General features: G+C 34.2%; 1 protein-coding gene across 1 annotated transcript in view; it reads right to left on the bottom strand.

Annotated features, from left to right (window-relative positions):
• LOC142332729 (maltase 2-like) overlaps positions 1-27,500 on the bottom strand; it is a 60,788-nt gene that overhangs the window by 22,967 nt on the left and 10,321 nt on the right. The window contains exons 2-6 of the mRNA XM_075379326.1: positions 24,418-24,597; positions 21,416-21,576; positions 14,556-14,681; positions 8,187-8,431; positions 913-1,108 (exon numbers count right to left, since the gene is read on the bottom strand). Coding sequence (XP_075235441.1) covers positions 913-1,108; positions 8,187-8,431; positions 14,556-14,681; positions 21,416-21,576; positions 24,418-24,597 — 908 coding nt within the window. The remainder of the gene's footprint in view (positions 1-912; positions 1,109-8,186; positions 8,432-14,555; positions 14,682-21,415; positions 21,577-24,417; positions 24,598-27,500) is intronic.

Below are 27,500 nucleotides of genomic sequence, written 5' to 3'. Positions count from 1 at the left end.
GAACCGTACCGAAAATGGAAAAATATTACAATTTCTGAAATGAAAGATTTTATCGCTTGCATACTGAATATGGGGATAATTAGAAAACATACTCTTAAGAGTTAATGGAGTACAGTATCATCACAGGCAACCTCTTGGTTTGGTAAAATGTTTTCAGCGCACCATTTTAGAATTATATTTAAATTTCTAAGCATAAATGATACAAAAAAATGGTAACACAAAAATTTCAATAACTCTGTAAATAATATTTAAGTGAATTTTTTTTAATTTTGTTCAGAAATTAGTTTAGTTTTTAGAAACGGTGATAGATAAGATATAAATAGCAAGGATTTTTTTTAAATAAAGAACAAATTCAGTATTTTTTTTTTTTAAATGAAAAAAAGTTGAATTTAATTTTTTAAATAATTAATCAAGGGTGTAACACCATTTTGGATTGCAGCACCACATTCAACATAATTTACTGAGTAATTAAAATTTTTTTCATAATTCTTTCGTGTATATTGTTATTTCTGTGACATTTCTACCAAACATCGACTTTTTCTGAAAAACTTATTGCTTCAGGCTTTTAACTAGTACTTACAAAATAGGCTTGAGGCTGAAAGGGTTAGAAACATTGAATTAAATTTAAAAAAAGTACATTTAAATAAGATACTTTAAATGAAGTTGTGTGTTTAAGTCATACATTAGAAACAACCTACAGTTGTAGGGTTGACACCTACGTCTGTTTTGTCAACTTTTTTTTGTAAAAAACATATGCTTCTCTATTTTTGGCCCTGCACCATGGACTCATTGTTGTCCCGTATTGTGTGAGATTCGGTTGGGAGAAGAATTATTCTTAAATTTAGATTTTCTTTTTTTAACGAAAATAATTAATTTAAAAATTCGAGTGAATTTTAATGTAAAACAACTTACCACCCAGTTGGCCCAGTGCCCTTCGGGCATGTTATCGTACCACATATTTATGATATATTTGTATACCGAAGAATTCGATTCTACGGTAGGCCCTAATAACATAAAATTGAACGGGGATTGTGCTCCCGGTCGTGTCTTATTACCGTAATATTCCATTGTGTATTCTATACTGGAGTAAGCTTCGGACAACATTATTCTGTAACAAAAATTTTAATTATTTTTTTCTATTTATATATATATATATATATATATATATAACTAAGTAAGTAAAAACTAAAGTGAAAAATGTATGTTTTATAAAAGAAAAAATTCAATTTATATTAAAATTTGTATATTTTGAAAGAGTATTTCTGCTTATCACATTATAATACATTATGCAACGAGCCTATAATGATAGCCATTAATGCACGAGTCTCTCTTTTTCTGTTTAGCCTCCGGAACCACCGTAAGGTATACTTCAGAGGATGATATGTATGAATGAAGTGTAGTTCTGTACAGTCTCAGATCGACCGTTCCTGAGATGTGTGGTTAACTGAATCCCGACCACCAAAAAACACCAGTATCCAGGATCTAGTATTCAAATCCGTATGAAGTTAATTGCATTTACTATGATTTGAACCTTAGAACTCTCGACTTCCAAATCAGCTGTTTTGCGGTGATTAGTTTACCGTTAGATTAACCCGGTGGGTATTAGGTTACTTTTATACGGATTTGAATATTCGATCGTAGATACCGATGTTCTTTATCGGTTGGATTTCAATTAACCACGCATCTCAGGAACGGTCGACCTGAGACTGTACAAGACTACACTTCATTTACATACATACATATCATCCTCTGAAGTAATACCTTATGGTGGTTCCGAACGGTAAACAAAAAAAGAGAGAAATTAATGCACGAGTGCAAAGTATATTACGGCATAAGCCTTGATGAGCGTCGTAAACTTTGCAAGAGGTTGATAAATGGCAATTATAGAAAGTTGCGTACCATATTTTTTCAACGGCTGAGAAAACATTGGGATTATTTATTTAAATCATTGATTCCCAAAGTGGTCCAGGTAGACCCCCATGGGTCCACGGGAGACTCGACGGGGGTCTACGTTGACGTGACAAAAAAATAGGGGTTCACAATTCGTAAGCGGGGGTCCACGAAAATTCATCTGGTTTCGATAGTGAAGAACTAAAATGTTGGCTTGACTTTGCGTATCAATCTAGGCAGATAATGTTTTGAGAAGCTCAGCAACTGTTACTTATAAAAACTTGCATATTCCATATTCAGTACAACGAACGTGTCGAGACTTGCAAAGGGACGAAATACGACTTGTGGTGTGTGTGTGTTAGCAATCTTGCATGAACTTGTTTGATTCTTCACTAATATAAATATTTTTTTGATCGGCCAACTTTACTTTTTTGACATCCACTCACAGCTCAGTCAATCAAAAATTAGCCGATCGATTGTCACTTTTTTTTCGGAAACTGTTAGTTCGTGGAACTCAGCCGTAACGCAAATTTTCATAGTTAGATCTTTTCTTCACATTTTCCGTCGACTGGAAATATGGTAGAAATGTAGCTGCACGGGGTCCACCGGAACCAGCAAAATTTTGAAAGTGGTCTATGAGAAAAATAAGTTTGGGAACCTCTGATTTAAATCTATAATATAATACATTGTTTACGGAATAGATTTTTTAATCTTTCAAAAAATACGTTAAACAATAGATTTCTGCGACAATAGGTTTATTAGTCGTATTTTTTGGTTTTTTTCTAATATCGATAGGTATTAAAGACATTTTCTTCTTCAGAATCCGACAGTGTTAACAAAAGGATAAACACCGTAATGTAGATTATGGTGTACTTTCAAATTAACCTCTACTTGCTAACTGATTAAAATCAAAGTAAAAAAGTAGCAGATAATTTAAAAATACTCGCTTCTGATCGGTCACTGCTTATAAAGAGTTGGCTTTTGATCGTTTGATCACCTATATCATAATGAAAATCTGTTTCATTATGATACAGGTTCCAACCGCGTAATTCAAACGTTATAACAGCCGTAGAAAAAATTACTTTAATGACATCTTTTCCTTGGTCTATAGATGTCTTTTTCTTTTGGATGGTCACTGCCGTCTGTGATTTTCAAAAAATACTGGTTCCTGTCCTAGTAATGTTAACATTTATAATTAGCTTAACTAATTTTATAATCGTCTTCATAATTCGACTCAATTCTGATTTTTAATTTTAAAAATAACAATCTCAGACGTAAATAAGTAGTTAATAATTTTTTATAGAATTAATAAATATAACATCAAAATTGTGCAAAGAAATATTTTTACTACTATTTTAAATCGTTATGGCTTCACATTGGTGTTAAATCTAGATTATAAAACAACCTACATACCTATGATTTACTTTTTACTCTTCCTTAAACCAAAATTAATTCTCAGTTATGCCTATTAATTTAATAGTATGCCTATTAAATTACATATTCAAACTTTTTTAAAATGAAAAGTATACAAAATGTTATTTCATTAACAACTACTGATATTTTCTCATATATATTTTTTTTTATTGTTATTATTTATTGTAATTTTCTTTTACAATCGGATGTTAATAATTATTAATAAATCAATATATTTAAATTAAAAAAAGAAATAAAAGATAAAAGGAGATGAAGTCGGATTGGAACCGACGTGTCTTCCCCTTGTAAGTTCAAAATATTTCATTAATTAAAATTTTATTTGGGTATAACTCTGAAACCGATGAAAATAAGTACCACTTATGATATATTGTTGAAAAGCTGTAAATGAGGGCTTATTAATGCAGTTAAGGAAAAGTCAAAAATCCAAAAAAAATTGGATTTTGGACTTTTTTGGTGCAGTGGATTAGAGTCAGAAGAAGAGGTGCACAATTAGATTTTACAACAGTCCTAAATCCAAAATATCAACATTCTACGGCTAATAGTTTTTGTATTATAAGAGATATATCCGCACATACGTACTTACGTACAGACGTTACGCCGAAACTACTCAAAATGGATTCAGAGATGATGAAAATGTATATTTCCGTTGAAATCTGAAAACCGAAATTTTTCGCGATACTGTAATTTCTTTATTTCGTACAAGGAAGTAAATAAAGTTTTAACAACAAAAGTGATTATATTCAGACGAGAAAATGTAATCACTTCATCAGAGATCGAGGAAATAAGCCGATAAACTTTAAATTTACATTGTGGTATAAATTATACGATGGTGAAATTCTTCCATCGTCTATGAATCAGTTTATGCAGACTGTTGAATACTCCTTCATCGGGTTAATTTAAGGCGATACATTTAACTTATTTTTTATGGTTGGTCGATTTTAGAGCGAAATTGGATCATAGGTGATGAATGAAGACAACACCTTGTTGCTTGTTGAATAATGGTTTAATGAATTGTCTTGACAGTTAATGAAATGAATTATAAAATAACATATAACTTGACATATAAAAATAAAAAAATATAAAATTAAATAAAACACTAAAGCTAACGTTCAACCGAACAAAGAATGGAATCCATCCGGACTAACAGTATGACGTGACCGCCTTGGATCAGATTCGAGCGCCGAATCCTAGTACGAGCGAAACTCTCTGGTAAGCGCTAGCACCCACTAGATCGCAGCAACTGACGACTCGACGTGGAACGGAACAATGGTCCTCAATTTTTTTCAATCATATACAACCCGTCTTTATTCTTTTTCTAAATTCTTCAGTTGAAAAATAGATGTCTGGTATGATATTTCAAGTAGACGAGTAATTATACAACTGGTTTTCGAAAGCGATATGAACGCTAAACTCTCTGGGGAAATTATCCAGCAGTTCCATTGTCTTTGTTGTGTTCGGATGAGCGACAGGTTTTTCTAGGCCGTCATACTGAGGAAATTCGGTATGAGGTTTTAAACGGAAAGAATATGAATGTCGATCGTAACTGAATACCGATCAAGATTTTCTATTCCTATTAATTAAGCTATCGGGTGTTTTAGAACACAACCCAATTTAAAGAAAAGTAATGTGCTATAATTAACGAGATTAGTTATAAATGTTACAATTATTTGTGCAAATTAATATTGAGATCAATTTTTTTTATAAAGAATGTTGAAAGTGGTCCACCGTTTTCGGTAATGAAAGCTATTACACTTTTTTTCATATTCCGTGCAATTTTCGAAGCGTATCTCTTCCAATAAAGAGTGGGGGAAGAAGTGTTAGGAGAAGACCAATTTGGTTTCAGGAAAAGTATAGGGACAAGGGAAGCAATTTTAGGCCTCAGATTAATAGTAGAAGCAAGATTAAAGAAAAACAAACCGACATACTTGGCGTTTATAGACCTAGAAAAGGCATTCGATAACGTAGACTGGAATAAAATGTTCAGCATTTTAATAAAATTAGGGTTCAAATACAGAGATAGAAGAACAATTGCTAACAATAGTTAGCAAACAGCAACAATAATAATCGAAGAACATAAGAAAGAAGCCGTAATAAAAAAGGGAGTCCGACAAGGATGTTCCCTATCTCCGTTACTTTTTAATCTTTACATGGATCTAGCAGTTAATGATGTTAAAGAACAATTTAGATTCGGAGTTACAGTAAAAGGTGAAAAGATAAAGATGCTACGATTTACTGATGATATAGTAATTCTAGCCTAGAGTAAAAAGGATTTAGAAGAAATAATGAACGGCATAGATGAAGTCCTACGCAAGAACTATCGCGTGAAAATAAACAAGAACAAAATAAAAGTAATGAAATGTATTAGAAATAACAAAGATGGACCACTGAATGTGAAAATAGGAGGAGAAAAGATTATGGAGGTAGAATAATTTTGTTATTTGGGAAGTAGAATTACTAAAGATGGACGAAGCAGGAGCGATATAAAATGCCGAATAGCACAAGCGAAACGAGCCATCAGTAAGAAATATAATTTTTTTACATCAAAAATTAATTTAAATGTCAGGAAAATATTTTTGAAAGTATATGTTTGGAGTGTCGCTTTATATGGAAGTGAAACTTGGACGATCGGAGTATCTGAGAAGAAAAGATTAGAAGCTTTTGAAATGCAGTGCTATAGGAGAATTTAAAAAATCAGACGGGTGGATAAAGTGACAAATGAAGAGGTATTGCGGCAAATAGATGAAGAAAGAAGCATTTGGAAAAATATAGTTAAAAGAAGAGACAGACTTATAGGCTACATAGTAAGGCATCCTGGAATAGTCGCTTTAATATTGGAAGGACAGGTAGAAGGAAAAAATTGTGTAGGCAGGCCACGTTTGGAATATATAAAACAAATTTTTAGGGATGTAGGATGTAGAGGGTATACTGAAATGAAACGACTAGCAGTAGATAGGAAATGTTGGAGAGCTGCATCAAACCAGTCAAATGACAAAAAGACAAAGCTCTTCCAATCTCTTGTAGTTCTAGAGTTATCTTACCTTTCAGTTCTTCAATGGTATGTGGATTATTTTTTCATAACTTTTCAAGCTAGTCGAATTATTTTTTCACCCAAGAAACTTCTCAAAAATTAATCCATTGTTGCTCTTGCCATGTGATATGTAGCCATGTATTGTTGAGAACACGAATCTTTCTCATTTAATTCTAAATTTGCAATAAATTGCGTTATAATTTCATGTTACAGTTCTACATTAAGACTGCCTTCAAAAAATATGATGTCAATTATTCTCCGCCTGGAAATTACATCCCTTGCAGTAATTTTCTGTGGATGTAGAGATCGTGAACGGATGATGTGAGAATTGTTGGATTTTCAATAGCGATAGCGGTTAACGGAACTACCCAAATGAAACCAAATTTCATTTGTAAAAAATATATTATCCAACACTTTATTCCTCTCCCGAAGACACTGATTAAACCATTAACATAATGGAGCCTAACAGCATAATTAACCGGGTGTAATTCACGTTATACATGAATTTTTTAAGTTAATTTGGCTTAAATTTAAAGCCGAATTAAAGCCTTAAATTTTAGCTTTAATTCGGCTTTAAATTAAGTAGTCCGGTAACTTTAAAGGCACTATACAGAGATATTTCTTTTTGTTGTACAATTTTTCGTAGTGATTTGTAAAGCGAGTTTAAAAAGGTTACCTTAACCTCTTTCAGTGTTTCGTCATCGGAAGCGGGGATGCCCCACTTGGGGTGTCCCCGTTAGAGGCACTGGAATAAAGACCCGAGTCCCGGCTTCCGGAGTGGGAATCCAGGGACGGCATAGCCGGGCCTGGTGGATCCTACTCTGGGGGTTTGAGGCGGGCGCAAAGTAAGATCCGACCGGCGGGCCGAGACGTGGAGGCTTGTTAGAGTAAAGGATACTTCCTTTGGCTGTGTAATGATAACTGCTGGATCCGGCCCGATCCTGCAATCCTTCTTGTCCCGTTAAAGCCCATCAGGGCAAGAAACGGGGGAGAGGTGTGGCAACCGGAAGCGTCACAATGCGGGTGTCTTTCCCTACGGGGTTGGGAGTATTTCTTCTTCTCGGGGTGAAGAAGAAAGAAAAAAAAAATGTTTCGTCATTAAGTACGTTTACGGCTACGTCTCTAATCGAAAACTGGGCTAGTACCTCTGTATACTTCTTTATCAAACGGTTAATTGAAAATTTATTCGGTACATTCATACCAGGGAACTGCAATTAAATACCTTCTTGGCACAAAACAAAAGATTTAGTTGTTAAATGATTTTCTACAATAAAAATCCTTTTTTCCGTGTACAAAAGCATTTCTTTCTAATAAAAACAACAGATAACAAAAAATAAAACCTGTTCATAAAAAAAAAAAATAATTAAAAAATAGATAAATATATCAGCAGATTATGAAACAACAATAGGTAGTGATGTCAACCTCTTTGTCTGAAATTATTGTATTAACTTTTCTAAAAAGTATTTTGCTTGGTTTGCGTTTTAAAACAAACGAGTACTTTGTGGGACTTCTTATTTATACGTATTTGCGGAACTTCTTTGTCCCCAAAAACGATCTAACGCTCTGGAGCGATGAGAAACGTTACCGATATCAACCTGGAAATAAACGAGAGAAATCTAAACAGATGTAAAAAATATATCGATAGGTGCAGTGCTGGTTGGTTCGGATGGAACCGGATGGCATTTTCAACTTTGTTATAGATAGAATAAGTTATATAACATTGTATTAGTATTTGTACATTTTTGGAAATGAACCGTTCAGTTTAAATTGTTATCGAAGAATTTATATGCAAGGCAAAACGTTAAATAATTTTAAAGATATATAAAAAGATTACCTGGTTTGTTTTTCAGAAGAATTTGCAGTATAATTATCGAGAAATTCTCTCCATTCGTAAATTAAATCGTAAGTATTCGGCCAATCTGTAGTATAGTTATGGTTCATTTTACGATAATCATCGTCGCATGTTGCGTATGCTGGCAAACAATATTCGTCATGTAAATTTTTATCTTCCATTAAATGCTTAACGGCGTCCATTCTGAAACCGTCGACTCCAAGGTCTAACCAAAATTTAAGTATTTCCTAAAAATAAATATAAATATTACTCGAATGTAATAAATTAAATTCGGTTATTTAATAATTTTTTTTTTTTAATTTATTAAATAACGTTGGTTTTATATGTTTGGTAATTTAATGCGAGTTATTTTTAAATTTGTATGTTCTTAAATAATAGAAACGAAAAAATTTCGTCGGACATTAAAACCAAAACTATTTTCGTTACTTTTACGTTAATTCGATTTTCTGCAGCGATAAAGAATCTGATGCGGCTGATTATAAATGGTTACTAACCAACACCAAATCGGTCAAGATGTTGCGAGTTAAGGTTTTAGTTTATTGTGCATATTAGTTATCCCAGTAACTTAAAACTTATCGTAACACAATTTTCACTAACATGCTATGGAAACATTTTTCATAACGAACGCTTTCTATTTGCAAGATAAATAATTAATTATTTACAAGTATTTTTAAATTTATGTCTAAGATCTGTTGTAAAATCCTAATTAACTACAATTTCCGTCTCATTAGTATATTAATGTATCAAGTTAGAAGTATACTAATTATTTATTTTTTTTTTTTTGTCTTCAGTCATTTGACTGGTTTGATGCAGCTCTCCAAGTTTCCCTATCTAGTGCTAGTCGTTTCATTTCAGTATACCCTTTATATCCTACATCCCTAACAATTTGTTTTACATATTCCAAACGTGGCCTGCCTACACAAATTTTCCCTTCTACCTGTCCTTCCAATATTAAAGCGACTATTCTAGGATGCCTTAGTATGTGGCCTATAAGTCTGTCTCTTCTTTTAACTATATTTTTCCAAATGCGAGTTTCTTCATCTATTTGCTGCAATACCTCTTCATTTGTCACTTTATCCACCCGTCTGATTTTTAACATTCTCCTATAGCACCGCATTTCAAAAGCTTCTAATCTTTTCTTCTCAGATACTCCGATTGTCCAAGTTTCACTTCCATATAAAGCGACACTCCAAACATACACTTTCAAAAATCTTTTCCTGACATTTAAATTAATTTTTTATGTAAACAAATTATATTTCTTACTGAAGGCTCGTTTAGCTTGTGCTATTCGGCATTTTATATCGCACCTGCTTCGTCCATCTTTAGTAATTCTACTTCCGAAATAACAAAATTCTTCTACCTCTATAATCTTTTCTCCTCCTATTTTCACATTCAGTGGTTCATCTTTGTTATTTCTACTACATTTCATTACTTTTGTTTTGTTCTTGTTTATTTTCACGCGATAGTTCTTGCGTAGGACTTCATCTATGCCGTTCATTGTTTCTTCTAAATCCTTTTTACTCTCGGCTAGAATTACTATATCATCAGCAAATGGTAGCATCTTTATCTTTTCACCTTGTACTGTTACTCCGAATCTAAATTGTTCTTTTACATCATTAACTGCTAGTTCCATGTAAAGATTAAAAAGTAACGGAGATAGGGAACATCCTTGTCGGACTCCCTTTCTTATTACGGCTTCTTTCTTATGTTCTTCGATTATTACTGTTGCAGTTTGGTTCCTGTACATGTTATACTAATTATATAAACGTTAAACGAAGATACCTGCGGACCCCAAATAGAATCGGCAAAGCTTTAGCAGATATCTGAAAACTTCCCGACTATTTATTTATTCTCTTCGTAGTTACAAATCTGTACCCGTTCACAGCTACCATTTCTTTCTTAAGATAAACTATTTTTTTACGGTATGAAAAATGCCTAACCTAACCGGGATTTGAACCGAGAACTTTCGGGATGAAAAGCAGTCCGCCATGGAGGTCAGAAATATCAGTTATTGTATATTGGTAATAATAGTTACGTAAGTACACTCCCTACCCGGCAGAAGCGAGATAATGAAGGTGGAGACAGTGAAGAAAGGTTTATCAAACTTAAAATCACCAACCATCCTTCCTTTACCTTACAATTTAGGTTTACCGTCAGCACATCCGACTCTCTACGGTGAAGGGAATGCATTGCATCTTCCAATTACAAGGGCCCCATCAAGTGCATTCTTGGTAAACCGAAGGGGCTAGAACCGACTGTTTTTCAGCTGAGGGACTGAAATGGAATCGTACCTGGCGAAAAACGAAAATACATTGCTAGTATGCTAAGGTCAGCCCGAGTAATGTCTCGAGGATCGCAATGGAATTCACAATTCCGTACATAAATAAAAACCAATATATAACCGACATTAAACCAACAAATATCTGCCCGAATAAGATAAAGATTCATCAACATGGGACTGTTTTCCAGACCTTCCGATTAGTAGGGTAATTCATAAATTTCCCGCTATCCTTGCGTTCGTTCTGTTCTAAGTAGACTCGTTAAAACAATAATACACTCAGCTGTCTGCAGTACCCGATTAAATAAAAGCTATACAGGTACGTATAGTTTGGAGAAGTCACACGAATTAATCAGTCATTCATTTTATCCAATAATCTAAGATTTTTTTTTGTCTTACGAGATTATGCTTGAACTGCAAAATTTTGGTTAAAAATCTTAGTTTTCTTTTATATTTTAGCTTGGTCCACCACTATCTTGGCAAAAGATTTTTGGGCCTTACCTCTTGAAAAAAAATGCGAAAAAAACAGGAATTTAGTAAGAAGAAAAATAATTTCTCATTTTTTAAGGTAAATTTTATAAGAAAGCTACCTATTGTTGTAATGGGTACCGTGATTCGACTTCCGGAAAATTTCGACATATCTTTGCTTTTCACATCCCGAAGACCCCAAAACCACCGTCAGTTCAAAAGTTTATATTTCCATTTCTTGTGGACACGATAACTGCCGTAATTTTACGCCAATAACTTTCAAATTGATATATAAAATATAACGACCAAAAATCTCGATCGAGTTCGTTAATGGGAAAATTAGATCATGGGGGTGGAAATGGGGGGCTTTTTCGAAAAATAAAATATTGCTATAACTTTCTTATTAAGTAAAATGTCCAATTCGTTTAAAATTTCAACTATTCTTTGGATAAGGGCCTAAAACTTATCTAAGATCAGTTTTTTGTTATCACCAACCACCGCCTTAATATCGGTCGGTTTAAAGCGGTCGTTAGTCGTCTATAAACATTACCCAAAACTTTCGTCTGAAACAATATTTTTGATATGCTAATCCTGTTGCTGGAATCGTAAGAAGATTGGCTTTGTCGGATGTGAAACTTTTTTTCACATGCAACCATTGTCGTATTGAGTAAATTTGAAGTTTTTCTTAACTTTAAGGTGGAAATCTATTTTTCTCCTACTTAGCACTGGTGAAATCTACCTCTGCCTTCCGGCGTGCCAAAAGGGATTTTTTTTTTGATTACTTACTCAAGATACAATTTAACGAAATATTTCAAGGAATGAAAATTAAATTAGAAATAATTTTCCTTGATTTCTTTTTTTTTATTTTCGAACGAGTATGGGAAAACATCTTTTCATAAAATCTATAATTTTAGATTTTTCACCCAAACTTAAATTCCAAACGATTTATTAATACAACTTGCCTTTAAAAAAAAAAACATCACGAATAGTAATATCAATTTATGCCAATGTGAAAAAAAAACAAAAAAACAAAACCAGTTACTCAATTTGTCTTATTGAGTTACAAGGTTAATCAAATTTAGATTCTATATTAATTTCATTGCCGACCCTTCTTGAATAAGAAGATAACAAAATAATGTTTAGCAGAAGGTCGAGATTTTTCTAAAATATTTTTAAAATATTCATAAATAATTATCTCCAAAAAGAAAATTTTTTTACTTCACTAGATATGATCAGACATGATCATGGTAAAAAAAAAAAATAGAGTACGAATTTCAATCATTATCTTCAGTATGGATGAATCAAATAAGTTACTAATTCTTTACGAAATCGCACCGTCATTTTCAAGAATATCAAAAATTCATGTCAGGAGTATTTAATAGTAAAAACGAAAGGATGATTTAGTTTTCATCTTTACCGAATGTACTGTTGCACACGGGCATAACAAATCCATGATACATTTAAAAGCATGATACTTAATCTTAAATTTACTTTCAATTCGTTTACCGGAGAGATTGTCTGTGATGTGAACAATCATTACTCTCAAAGAAAGTAACTGTAGCTGTACCGCAAATTCATTTTCATTCATATATCTCGTTCATATAAAAATACTAGTTTTAAGGTTTAAAATAATGTATTCCTGCAACTTTTTTTGTTGAGAAACAATGGTTTTATATGCGTATAAACACACATACATATATATTCTTCGAAGTATATGAATTTGTTCAATACATACCGTAGCTTCAGTATATAGTGCATCAAAATGTATATTTCTCAAATTTCACTTATATTAGATTAGTTATACATAAAACGAAAGAACAAGTCAAACAGTTTTAGATGTGCGCAAGTTCATAAATTGTTTCCTGTACCTTCCGCTTGAAAGCGCTATTAGCAATGATGGTGGCCCCCTTCAAGAGCGTTCTGTGTTTTGCAGTTGTGTTCAACGTGCGTTCTGTTGCGATCCCCTGAATCACAATAACATCAGTTGATGTACAAACAATTTGCAACCACTGGCTGTATTTGTAAAAGGAAGAGTAGAATACGACCGAGTGTGTCCGAAGACAATGTCGAACGTGTAAGAGAGTCTTTAATGCGTAGTCCTAGGAAATCCATTAGGAAGGGTAGCCGCGAATTAACGATTCCAGTGACATCTATGTGGAGGATTTTAAGGAAACGCTTACGACTGCGTCCAAATCGTTTACGGTTGTTAACAAGCTGTAAAGCCTGCAGATTATAGTTTGCGTCCTAGCTTTGCAAATGAAATGATGCACCCTGACGATGAAAAAATTTTTTATCGTTTCGTATTCAGTGATGAATCAACATTTCATGTAAATGGAAAAATAAATACTCGTAATGTGCGTATCTGGGATCAGAAAATCATCACGAAATATTAAAATGTGAACGAGACTCTCCCCAAAATTGAATGTTATTTTGTCCCGTATCCCGACGGCAAATTTATAGGCCGTTCTTTTTCTCGGAAGCAAGTCTGTCTGGAACGAACTATCTTGATGTGCTACAGCGATACCTCTTTAGAACTTTATTTGGCAACTACTTGGTGCGCCTTCTCGCTAGCATAACGATGTATGTGATCGGTTAAGTGAAATTCTTCCAGACTGCTGAATCGGTCTCCGGGAACCAGATGACAGGGATTTTTTTTAGTGTGATTTTTTTCTTTTTGGGGTTTTTATAAAGGCTCAAATGTATATGCCACCGTTACCGGCTGACTTACCCGACTTAAGACACAGGATTGAAGCAGCTGTCACATCGACTATTCCAGACTTGCTGATTAAAGTATGGAATGAATTAGTCTATAGGCTGGATGTGTGATGTGTAATGAATGTTGCTAAAATTGAATACTTGTAGAAAAAACTATTTGATTTTTTCTTTCATTTCACGTATAATTTATCAATGTAAGTAAAACTTAATAAATGTTACATAACTTTAAAACCCCGATATTCCTTACACTTTTTTTAAAAATCTTATTAAAGAGGTCTTTTTACAACTTTGAAGCCGGTTTAAAAACCAGTTAATCTGTACTAAGCCGCTTCAATTAAATATATTAAGTTAAAGTGTGGTATCTAGCTTACAGTTTATCGCATAGTAAGATATAAAACAAAATAATTAAGTTTAAAAAAAAAGGAATTTTCATTGTCGAAATAATTCATCGATATATCTACGGTAATTTTAGGTGAAGTATCATTTCATTTTCATTCCTTAACATTTTGTCACTAGTACCTGTTATTTTATTGGAGTAAATATATGGAAAATCGTCTAGACAGATAGAAATACGGTAACAGTGGGTAGAAATTACAGCTATTTAAATATTAGATTATAAATTATTCATCAATTATTTTATGCGGAGAGACGAGGCATTAGAGCGGTGCCTCGTCTCTCCATAATGATTTTGATTGCCTCATTAGAGCAACGATGCAAACAAGATCACAAAAATCATGAAATATTTAAGGCTGTATATTTTTCTGCTCTGATATCAATATTAAAATTTAACAAAATCTACATATTAACTATATAAAATATCCATTAGTCTAAATACTTTTTGTTATCGACTTAAATTTATTATATATATAATGGTAACATTAAATAATTACCTTCATTTCAGTTTTGACATTTTCATTATAGAAATTCAAATCCGGTTGTTTTGCATTAAATTGGTGATAATAAAATTGTCCTCTTTCAGGAACGAACTTCCATCCGGACCCTCCAAAAAGACTTAGCTGAAATATAAAAAAATAAAAATATTATTATAATTATTATTATTATGTACAGGAATATAGTTTAAAAAAAGAAGCCACGAATGAATTTACCACTCGCATTAAAATAATTATTTGATTTCTTATATTAAGTTTTTGTTTTTATGGAAATTTTTATAACATTATATTTGTTGGATGCGTTCAACCAATTGATAAACATATTGTAATATGCCGAAAACATCAACATATTATTGCTCGACGTTATATATGAGAATTTTTATGGATGACTCACATAACAATTTAAAATTATCCATTTAATCTGTAAATTTCTGTTTGATATTTTTACTTTCTCGTCTAGCGTTATAGCCGTAGAAGGGAAAGTACTGTAATCGATACAGTTTGGGCATATGCAGTCTTCATCGAATCTTGACGTTTTGACATCTAATGGCAGGCTGTCAAGGTCTCGAGAAAACATCTCCAGTCTGGACTCCAACAAAGAGGAGAATTTCGGCCAGTCCGCATGAAACGCCCCCGGTGAACAGGAAAGTGTTCCTCATGGCCATCGCGCAGTTCATCCGTTATTTCAAATGTATCAACCGCTATAATCGCTAGAACAATCGTCGACCACAGACCAGTCAAACATCCCGCCAGGAATGTTCCTACCAATAGTGATGTCAATATTTGTACCCAAAAAGGCCCTTCGTCCGTCCGCTAACCGTACCGACGTAAATGACCAACTAGTCGCAGCATTGAAGACCTCAAAATTGTGCTGCGCGAATGACGTTTTGACACCTAAGTAACACAAAAAACAAAAAAAATCTGATGTTAATTTTTGTGTGTGTGTGTGTGTGTGTGTGTGTGTGTGTGTGTGTGTGTGTGTGTGTGTGTTTGCTCACGACCTCGAAATCACTTTAACTTCAGAAGTACTCGACTGATTTTGACTAATCTTGGTCAGATTACTTCTATATATGGGGCATTGATGCTATTAAATTTTCAAATTTAAAAGGTCAAGGAGGTGAGGCTGTAGAGCAAGGTCCCTCACTATCTCGAGATTTCTTCTAATTAAGGACATATTTTTCTTAGAAACATTTGTTAATTAAAAAAATAACAATATTTGCAAAAAAAAAGTTATGCAAAATCGTATCTTCACCCTAAAAAAAAATTCTCTAAACTAGTGGCTAGGTGGGCATTCTGTGTCAATAGTATCTTTTGTCACCACAAGGAGCGCTAGTGTAGCACTGACGTACAGCTATTGTAGTCAAATGCTATGTTGTGACGTCACAGGTGAGAGGTAGAATTAAATCGGTGAATAATATTTAAAATGTAAAAAGGTAACTCGTCTGGTTAGATCTCGAACTCAATTGCCCGGTTGACACCTCGTGCATCTACACTATTCTGCCGACCGCACAAATAAAATCTATGTAAGTTGTGAAATTACATTAGTTTAGGTAGTACGCCGCTTTGGAGACTGTAATATTGAAGAAGTAACAGTATTAAAATATCTTGGAGTCATCTTACAGAAAAACTGCAGATTTACTGAGCAGGTACTAAGTGTCTTGTCAGAGTGCGGAGAAACTGACTAAATGCTTAAATATAATTTTGTCAAAGCAGAGCGCTCCTCGGGCATCAAAAAGAAGAGTTTTAGCGACAACCGTAGTGTCAACAATGATGTATGCCGTGCCGGCATGTAGTTGTGCTCTCACTATTAGCAGAAATAGAGACAGGTTGAAGAGAGCACACAGGGGGATACTACTGGGAGTAGTATCTGGCTATAGAACTGTTTCTTACGAGGCCCTCTGTGTGCTCTCGGGAATGTTACCGATTGATCTTATCGCCAGATATAGAACCGACAGGTTTTCAGGGAGAGCAGAAAATGAAGTCAGGGAAAACATACATAGAATCTTGCAGGAGAGATGGGCGGAGGCTGGAGTGACTGGATGGACAAGAACCTTAATTCCAGAATTAACAGGATGGATTAACAGGCGGCATGGAGAAACTGACTATTGGATCACCCAGTTCCTGACGGGACATGGGTGTTTCAATGGTTATCTCCATAAGGTGGGAAGAAGGAATGAACCCGCGTGCATGTACTGCGAACAGGACGATGATTCTGAGCGTACGTTTTTAGTATGTAATAAATGGATAAGACTAAGACACGACGCGGGTATTCATGGAAAAACGCCGAAGGAGACCGTGGATTTCATGCTCAGCAGTAAGGAGAACTGGAGGAAGGTCGCTGATTATATAAAGACAGTACTAAAACAGAAGAATGAAGATGAAAGAAGTACGGGTTTCTAGTATGTTAGGTCGGGTGGATAGCCTCAGCGGTGAGAGCCAGCATGCTTAGGTGTGCTGGTTTCAATGATCCGCTGAGGACTTCTTGGGGTGTGCTGTAGAGACAAGAGAGTATTATAAAAGATCCGGGGGTCACATCACGACTTGTAGGTATGATGTGGTTCCATAGAGGACATAACAGAGAATAAAAAATCTCAAAAGAGCCACCGGTAGGCCTGACCTGCCATGCCGGTAGGCGGGGAGGACAAATTAGAGTAACGGACACTCCCCTGGGTGGCGTAATACCATCAAGTCGGTCCGGCCCAGGGGAGTAGAGGTAGTACGCCGCTAACCCATCAGGTTGGTCTAGTGGTTAACGCGTCTTCCCAAATCCGCTGATTTGGAAAGTCGAGAGTTCCAGCGTTCAAGTCCTAGTAAAGCCAGTTATTTTTACACGGATTTGAGTACTAGATCGTGGATACCGGTGTTCTTTGGTGGTTGGGTTTCGATTAACCACACATCTCAGGAACGGTCGAACTGAGGCTGTACAAGACTACACTTCATCTACACTCATACATATCATCCTCTGAAGAATTATCTAAACGATAGTTACCGGAGGCTAAACAGAAAAAAAGAGAGAGAGGTTGTACGCCGCTAGTACCGCCACACCTGCGGGAATTAAATACGGTACGTACGTGCGCGCTTTAGTTAGAATCATTGAAAACAAAAAAAATGTTATATTTAAATTAAGCAGTGTGTGTATGTGTGTGTAAGTCCTGCATCAGAAAAAAATCACATTTTCACGAATTTTCCGGAAAGCGGCTTTAATCGCGTCCTACAAATATTTTGTCAGCTTATTTTTAAAGATTTTTTTGCTTGATGAATTAATTCACCACCGAAGAACTACCTTTACTAGGATTTGAAACATAGAACTCTCCACTTCGAAATCAGCTGATTTGTGAAGACGTATTTATCACTAGATCAAACCGGTGGATTACGTTAAATATTGTTGCAAAAATTCTGACCATTCCGCCGTTTAACACTGTGCACAGAGCAAATCAAATAAAAGCGTATAACTAAGATTTTTTTCTTCAAAATTTATGTTAATTTTTGATTTTGTGATAAGTAGTTAAACGATGTTGAAGTGTAATTACATTACTGTTATTTTTTTTCATACAACAAGTTTAGTTTTAGGTATCAGTAACAAACACACTGTTGGCCTCGATTTAGGATAGGGTGATCAGATTTAGTCTAAAATGTACCTTTTTTCTCGCCTCATTGAGCTCTTTAAAATGATATATCAAACGACCATCGGTCCCATTTGAAATTTTTGAGTTGTCTCCCTACCTCCAGCCCAAAAATAAAAAAGAGTGAACTATTCATTACTTGAAGTAGCCCCTTGATACAAGTAAGAACGTCACAAGCCGCATCCAGTTATCTCAGTTACAAAATATAATTACAGCTGAGTGTAAGGTATTTTTTTAGCCATCCTGCATATTTATAATAGTTTGATTTAGAAAGTAAAAAGAGAATCCCGATTTTTGTTTTTTTAAATATCTATTTCATTTAAAATTTTGTTTTATGTTGAATACAATATTGAATTTGATTTCAATTATCAAATTTTTTTTAACTGAATACAGGTTTTATATATCACTAGAAGCCTTGTAGTAGAAATAACGAAGATGGACCATTGAATGTAAAAATAGGATGAGAAAAGATTATGGAGGTAGAAAAATTTTGTTATTAGGGAAATAAAAGTGTTATAGTCATGATACCAAAGAAAGCAGGGGGCAGATAAATGTGAAGAATACAGAACAATTAGTTTAACTAGTCACGCATCAAAAATCTTAACTAGAATTCTATACAGAAGAATTGAGAGGAGAGTGGAAGAATGGTTAGGAGAAGACCAATTTGGTCTTCTCCTATACACCTAACAGGAAATGTATAGGGACAAGGGAAGCAATTTTAGGCCTCAGATTAATAGGAGAAGAAAGATTAAAGAAAAACAAACCGACATACTTGGCGTTTATAGACCTAGAAAAGGCATTCGATAACGTAGACTGGAATAAAATGTTCAGCATTTTAATAAAATTAGGGTTCAAATACAGAGATAGAAGAACAATTGCTAACATGTACAGGAACCAAACAGCAACAGTAATAATTGAAGAACATAAGAAAGAAGCCGTAATAAAAAAGGAAGTCCGACAAGGATGTTCCCTATCTCCGGTACTTTTTAATCTTTACATGGATCTAGCAGTTAATGATGTTAAAGTACAATTTAGATTCGGAGTAACAGTACAAGGTGAAAAGATAAAGATGCTACCATTTGCTGATGATATAGTAATTCTAGCCGAGAGTAAAAAGGATTTAGAAGAAACAATGAACGGCATAGATGAAGTCCTACGCAAGAACTATCGCGTGAAAATAAACAAGAACAAAACAAAAGTAATGAAATGTAGTAGAAATAACAAAGATGGACCACTGAATGTGAAAATAGGAGGAGAAAAGATTATGGAGGTAGAAAAATTTTGTTATTTGGGAAGTAGAATTACTAAAGATGGACGAAGCAGGAGCGATATAAAATGCCGAATACAACAAGCGAAACGAGCCTTCAGCGAGAAATATAATTTGTTTACATCAAAAATTAATTTAAATGTCAGGAAAAGAATTTTGAAAGTATATGTTTGGAGTGTCGCTTTATATGGAAGTGAAACTTGGACGATCGGAGTATCTGAGAAGATAAGATTAGAAGCTTTTGAAATGCGGTGCTATAGGAGAATATTAAAAATCAAATGGGTGGATAAAGTGACAAATGAAGAGGTATTGCGACAAATAGATGAAGAAAAAAGCATTTTGAAAAATATAGTTAAAAGAAGAGACAGACTTATAGGCCACATACTAAGTTATCCTGGAATAGTCGCTTTAATATTGGAAGGACAGGTAGAAGGGAAAACTTGTGTAGGAAGGCCACGTTTGGAATATGTAAAACTAATTGTTAGGGATGTAGGATGTAGAGGGTATACTGAAATGAAACGACTGGCACTAGATAGGGAATCTTGAAGAGCTGCATCAAACCAGTCAAATGACTGAAGACAAAAACAAAGAAGCCTTAAAGTACACATTATTCAAAAGAAACATACCATTGCACATCTATAGTGATAGTTCCTTGATTGAAATCAAAGTTTATGCCAGTGTTGCTGATTTCTTCTACAATAAATCTGTATGAAGAGTCTCTCTCTTTTTTTTCTGTTTAGCTTACGGAACATCATAAGATATTACTTCAGAGGATGATGTAAGAATGAAAATGAAGGTATAGTCTTGTACAGTCTCAGGTCGACCGTTCCTGAGATATGTAATTAATTGAAACCCAACCACCAGAGAACACCGTTATCCACAATCTAGTATTTAAATCCGTAATAAATACTATCTTTACTAGGTAGTCTAAGAAGTGTCTACTCAATTTTTTCTAGTTTTTTACTGGTTTCTAATAGAAGCGATCACAAAAGAATTACAGTATTTTTTAATTTTGTTTTTGCCATTCTATAAATTACACCATCGCTTTAGGGGAGGTTAACCCCTATTTTTATATCCAAAGATTTTATAATCTAGTTGGAATTTGTTCTTCATTGGATACTTTCGTAAACAGGTATATCTAGAAATGAGATTTTTATATATTTCTGTATTTTATGTAATTTCATGAAGAAGGGAATATAAATTATATTAGTAAATAGCCAAAAAAATTACCTTAAAATTCAACTTTAAAAAAAAAGAAAAGAAAATTATGAACATCTGATGATACAAGGGATTTCATTTTATTATAAAACACATTTCCTATATATTCAAGAAGGAAAAGAGCTTGAAAATAAGTCATGAATGCCAGATGAACACCTGCTTAAAATAAATTCTATCTTTTATACAGTTTTAAAGTCTGACTAAGAATCTGTCGAAGTTTATAAATTATTAGATCAACTCTTTTGGGCAAACAATAGCCTCTACTATTACCCTCTAGCTATTGTTCAGCTTTTTTTTTCTTTTTCCTGTTTAGCCTCCGGGAATTACTGCTCAAGTATTACTTTAGAGGATTATATATGTATGAGTGTAAATGAAGTGTAGTCTTGTACAGTCTCAGTTCGACCATTCCTGAGATGTGTGGGTTAATTGAAACCCAACAACCAAAGTACACCGGTATCCACGATCTAGTATTCAAGTCCGTGTAAAAATAACTGACTTTACTAGGACTTGAACGCTGGAACTGTCTACTTCCAAATCAGCTGTTTTGGGAAGACGCGTTCATTACTAGACCAAACCGGTGGATTAGCTACTGTTAAATTAGCAAATTACAAATAACAACGAATCGAATACGTGAATATTAAATTTATAAAAATTACAAATTTAATTTATAGTGTAGCTATATATTTATTTTAATATTTTTCAATGGGAGAATTTTATTTAAGTAATAACAAATATTATATTAGATTATTTACCCAATTATTTGGAGGTACTCGTGTTCCATTTTGTAATACTTCTTTTGGATCACGCCATATATAGTAATCTTTATACGGTTCTATTTTCTTGATAGATTTCACAAACCACGGGTGTTCATCGCTCGTATGATTTGGTACGAAATCCATTAATAAATGCATACCTAAAATATAAAATATTAATAAATACAGAAATAGTATTTAATATATGAAAAACACATTTATAAAAAAAAAAAATAAATAAATATTGTTTTGTTTATACTAATTGATCTCTAAATATTTAAATTTTTTTATAGTTTAACATAAATTAAAAAAATTGTTGGATTCTTTGTTATATAGTATATGTTACTAGAGATGTCATGTAATTTCAGTTATATTGTATTTTTTACGAGGTGTGATTTGAAAAACTTTAAGACTCCGCTTGTTATTTCAAAATGCTATTGAAATGGATAATTTTCAAAATAGTTTTTCCTGTTTAGCCACCGGGAATTACCGTTCAGGCATTACTTTACAGGATGATATGTATGAGTGTAAAGAAGTGTAGTCTTGTACAGTCTCAATTTCGAGCATTCCTGAGATGTGTGTGTTAATTGAAACCCAACCACCAAAAAACACCGGTATCCACGATCTAGTATTCAAAACCGTGTAAAAATAATCGACTTTACTAGTACTTAGCGCTGGAACTCTCAATTTCCAAATCAGCTGATTTGAGAAGAAGTTCTCTTCTGACTGAACACACCGACTCCAACGATGTTTCATCTTTTGGAAGCATTCCTGGAAATTTTCTTTATCAAGGGTTATGTTAGGAAACCCTCTTTATTTGTATTGATATCTTTAATTGTGTCGAATCAGTTCCATTTCAGCAAAAAATTCAATTTAGGAAACAGGTTGAATTCAGTGGTTAATTCAGTGAAATATTAGGTTGGGGAAACACAAGTACTTGGAATTTGGCCAAAAATTCCGAGATTGAGAACGTACGATTAGGCGGTGCATTAACGTGGTGATGAAAACAATTATTGTCTCGCCAGAGAACATAACTTTTCTGCTAATATCAGTTGATATAGTCCTTAAATTTGTTGTTGAGTTGTTAATTATTAGTTATTGTTTATTATAGCACTATTTAAAGTTCGTTATTGTATACATTATGAATGTAAAATGCAATAATGTTGTTCATGCAGCGCGTTGTATTACCTCGTTTTGTTTTTGACACGATTTTTCCTTCATCGAAACTTTGAATATTTATAACTTGATAACGAAGGTATTAACAGAAAAACGAGTTATGAGAAACAATGTAAATTATCAAAAAAATTTACATGATGTGGTATAGTACACAACAATTTTCTTTCAAATTCTACCCTACTAGCAATCTCTAGCATTCTACTAAAGAGCAATTGTATGTGTTTCTGTCTCTGTGTGTATGTCCATCCCTCTTTGCATAGCACCGGCATGTACCGATCACAAGCGGAAAACCCCGATTCGTTAGTAAATGTCTCGTGGTGGTCAGGTGTATACTTGTTACATTGTTATATATCGATATATAAATCGAAGTTTTAAGAAAATTTAGTACTTTTTAATCGGATCAGAATATTCGGGCGAGAATCGGAAACAGCTCAAAAACGGTTAGTCCTAGCGTTCTGAAAAATTTTTCCATCCGCTCCCAGTGGTACCCATTGGATAATATTTTCAAGTGCCACCAGGGCGCCGTTCGGAAATTGGTGAAAGGGTGCGACCGTAATATCTCGGCAACCGCTCGTCCGATTTTCACGATTCAAACGGCATATGTATCAGCGGGTCAAGTGCTAACTGTTTAATGCATCGTGTATACTCTTGATTGACCGCATCTTGGTTATCCGGTAATAAAATTGTTTTGCCGTATTTTTTGATTGCACTCACTCATCGTAAAACGTACCGATCCGATCTTTCGCTAAATACGCTCAAACCTGTCCGCTAGCTTAGCGCTTTAAAGTATAAACATATGAAGAATAAAAAGTAGAAAATAAAAAATATATAAAAATATTTTTTAAAACACCATTATTAAATTAAACGCACTAATTTTAGGACGGTATATCAAAATGGATTTGACAAGCTTTCATATCATCTTAACATATTACCATCAAAGCTTGTTGTCAAATCCATTCAGAAATACCATTTTAAAATTATTTTTTACATTTTAGTGCGTTTAATTTAAGAGTGGTGTTATAAAAAAAAAATTTTATTTATTTATGTGATTATTTTTCGACATGAAATAGTGAACAATCACCAAAACTTAGGCACCGGAATGTACCGATCACTAGCGGAAAATCCCGATTCGTTAGTATCAATTTTTGGAGTTAAATTTCTATTTTAACTTTTGTTACATCAATTTTCGTCATTCAAAAGAAAATATTTTTACACAAGAGGTAATCAGTTTTGGACATCTAATAATCCCATTCCGAGACGCCACCCACCAGGACAACCCGCCCAAAGGGTCTAGCTGTGGAGGCGTGTCGTAGGCACGCCCTGAAGATGGTAATAAAGAAAACAATTTAACGATTAAAAATCACACAGGTTGCCATCATCAGAAATAAGATTACGTTCCTCAGGAATTAGAATATTGACTATTTTAATTGTTTTAAATGTTAATTTCTAACTAGCCTTCACTAGATCGTTCCCGAATAATTAAACTCGTGCCTTATGTGTACTTTAGGCGTTTTATAATACCATAATTCTTAATCAATTATTCTTTATACAGTTTATATGGAATGAACAATACTATAACATAAATAAAATCTTCAGAAAACTTATTTTTATAAATATTTTGTCTTTGTAATACGTACAAAAAAACAAAAAAATTACTTCTAATTACACAGTTTAGATTTTTTTTAAATAATATTTTTCAAGTCGTATTAGGTGTTTTAGTAAGGAACAGATCTATTTGTAACTTCCTACTAAAAGTGCAATACTGAATTTTTACGTCATCATTAAAAATTATATGAAAAAGAATTAGTTGAATTTTTAATACATACCTCTTTCTTTAACAGCTTTTATTAAGCTTTTAAAATCATCTAAAGTACCAAATATTGGATCTATTTCCGTGAAGTTTGAGATGTCATATCCAAGATCGGCTTTTGGAGACTGAAATATCGGTGACAGCCAAATACTGTCAATTCCAGTTTCAGTAAAGTGATACAGTCTTGATTTTATTCCTGGAAAAATAAAATATATGTAGTATTAATTAATATTTGTATGTGTGTAAAATAATTATAGATATATGTCATACACACACACACACACACACACACACACACACACACATATATATATATATATATATATATATATATATATATATATACAGAGTGTCCCATATAAAACGCAACCGAACCTTATATTGGTAGGTATTGAAATAATAAAAAGGCATGTGTAAATGTAAATGTAATTTTTATTCTTACCATCCATTACCTTATATTTAGAGTAAATGTTGGAAGTGGCCGCTATCTTCTTGAATACAAGCTTCAATTCTTTTTACAGCGTTTCTTGCAACTTTTTTCAAAGTTTATGGCCGGATATTTAATACAGTTTGTTCAATATTGACTTTCAATCGTTCAAGTGTTAGTGGTTTGGTTCAAGTGTTGTTGCTGTAGGCTTTTTCTTTGAGGTAACCCCGTAGAAAAAAATCCGCCGCAGTCAAATCTGGATATCTTGGTAGCAACAAGCCTCGACCGATAACACGATTACCAAAGAATTCCTCGACAAAATCAGAAGTTTGATCTGCGTAGTGCGATGTCGCACCGTCATGTTGTAGCCGGCAGTGTCTGTCTTCCTCTTCCAAGAGTGCGATGAAATGAAATAAAATATCCTGATATCGTTCTGCATTAATAGTGTACTCGAAAAAAATAGGACCGATTATTTTTTTCCGCGATATCGCGCACCACACGCCCGACTTCTGCGGGTGTAATTGTTTTTCGTGATAAACGTGGGGATTTTCAGCGCTCCGAATTCTACTGTTTTGGCTGTTTACGTAGCCGTCCAAATGAAACCGTGCTTCATCTGTGAAAAATAACGAATCCATAACGTTAATTCCCTCGCGCAGAAATCGACGGAACCGTTGACAATATTGTAGCCGTTTTTCTTTGTCGGGCTCAAGAAGTCGATGAACCGTTTGAATGCGATAAGGTCGTAATTGTAATCGTTTGGTCGCCCGATGAACAGTCGATTTAGATAAATTAATTCCAGTAGACAAACGTCTGATCGATTTATTTGGCGAGGCGAGTAATCGGTCTTTGATTTCAGCGACTGTATCTCTATTCAACATCGACGCAGATCTTTTGTGTTCCTTTTTATTAACAGAACTGGTCTCTTTAAATTTTGCAACTAACCTTAATACTGATGTTTTGTTAGGAGCTGGTTTATCCGGGTACTTATGGCGAAACAAATCTTGCACTGCAACTGTTGATTTCGTACTGAAGTACGACTCAACAGTACGTCTCTAGCAATACACTGAACGTTATGATTGCATTGTTGTTACTATCGGTAGTGTTCTACTGCGTCGCCGCGATGTTAAGGTGTTGGACGAGTCCATTTCAGTAACGAGTAGGGGAATAAGCTTGACTTTTGAAATTTCATGGATGAGTGATTGATGGGTTGCGTTTTATATGGGACACTGTATATAAAAAACATTCTTGCATTCCTCCTCTCAAACTTTTTTTTTTTTTTTGGTTTGTTTTACCTCCGGGTCTGCACTCAAGCAATTCATTCCGCAGAGGATGAGATGAATGTTTTGTTGCGTGTGTGAAAAATGGCATGCCTGATCTAGATTCGAACCCAGGATCTCCGGGTGAAAGGCCGAGACGCTGCCACTCGCGCCACGGAGTCCGGCTCTTCCTCTCAAACTGATAGCAAATTTCATAATGAATGCTATACATAAACTGAGGCCATTAGGAACATAGTTTAATTTTCTCTCTAAGATTTTTTTAATTTTGGATGATGCAAAGACGATCTTCGTGGCAGAGTGATAACGTCTGGGCCTTTCATCCGAGGTCCCGGGTTCAAATCCCCGTTAGGCATGATATTTTTCATGCGCTATAAATTTCCATTTTCATATCCCTTGCAGAGGCTTCTAACTTATTTGACGATATCATCAACCAAGTTGCTCTAAGGCGATCGTGCCTTATATGCACGGATCTCTCTCCAAATGTTGTCGGTTTGCGGGACGCTTCATGGGTGTACCCTAATAAATATGTGACGCAATTTCTTTTCGGCCGTGGTGGTTTTAGGGACAGACTGCAGAAATTCGGCCTGGTAAATTCTGGGGTGTGTCCTCAGTGTGGACAATTGGACGAAACCTACCGTGTTCTTTATGACTGCTCGAAATACCAGTTAATGCGTAAGGAGACCATCTGTCGGCTTGATCTTATCGGGTCGGCGTTGGATCTCCGTGTAAACTGGACCGGCCTGGCCAAATGGGCAATAGTGGAGAGTTTTGTAGTGTACCTAGCAAAGGAAAGGATTGCTGAGGGGATCTAGAGCTCTGCTTAGATTTCTCTTATATTCTATTTTTGTTAATATTTTGTTTTATGAATTATATTTTTGTTTTTCTTGTCCTTGTTTTGTTTTGTTTCAATGTTACTTTGTTGTTATTATTCCGTGTAATATTTTTATGTTTCGTGTTGTGTGTTGAACTCACTTTGGCTTCTACGGGTAGGTAGTTCAGTTCCTTTGTCAGTTAGATATTTTCAGTCTTGCTTAAGACTCGGCGAGATGAGTATTGTTTTGAGTTAATTAAACAGTAGTACACCGGTGGGAATGTCACTAGTGACATCCTGGCCGAGGCGGACTGGAATATCTCAAAAGCTAAGATTTCGAAGATGACCTCCGTTAAAGCTCACAACGGCCTCGTAACGGAGGGGGTGGAGGAGGTTGTCTTCCCTACGGAGTCAGGATGCTCTAAGAAGAATTTTTTAAGTTACTATACAACCGCTTATCATTCAGTCTGATAATACATTTTTATAAATTTGAAAATCGGATTTATTGTATCTAAGAAAGATAAATTTATTTATTGAATTCTAAATTTATAGTATCGAAGAAAGAAAAAATATTCTAAAAATAT

This window comes from Lycorma delicatula, chromosome 12 (assembly GCF_047948215.1).
Source record: "Lycorma delicatula isolate Av1 chromosome 12, ASM4794821v1, whole genome shotgun sequence".
Lineage (NCBI taxonomy): Eukaryota > Metazoa > Arthropoda > Insecta > Hemiptera > Fulgoridae > Lycorma > Lycorma delicatula.
This window is presented reverse-complemented; position numbering and strand designations above follow the sequence as displayed.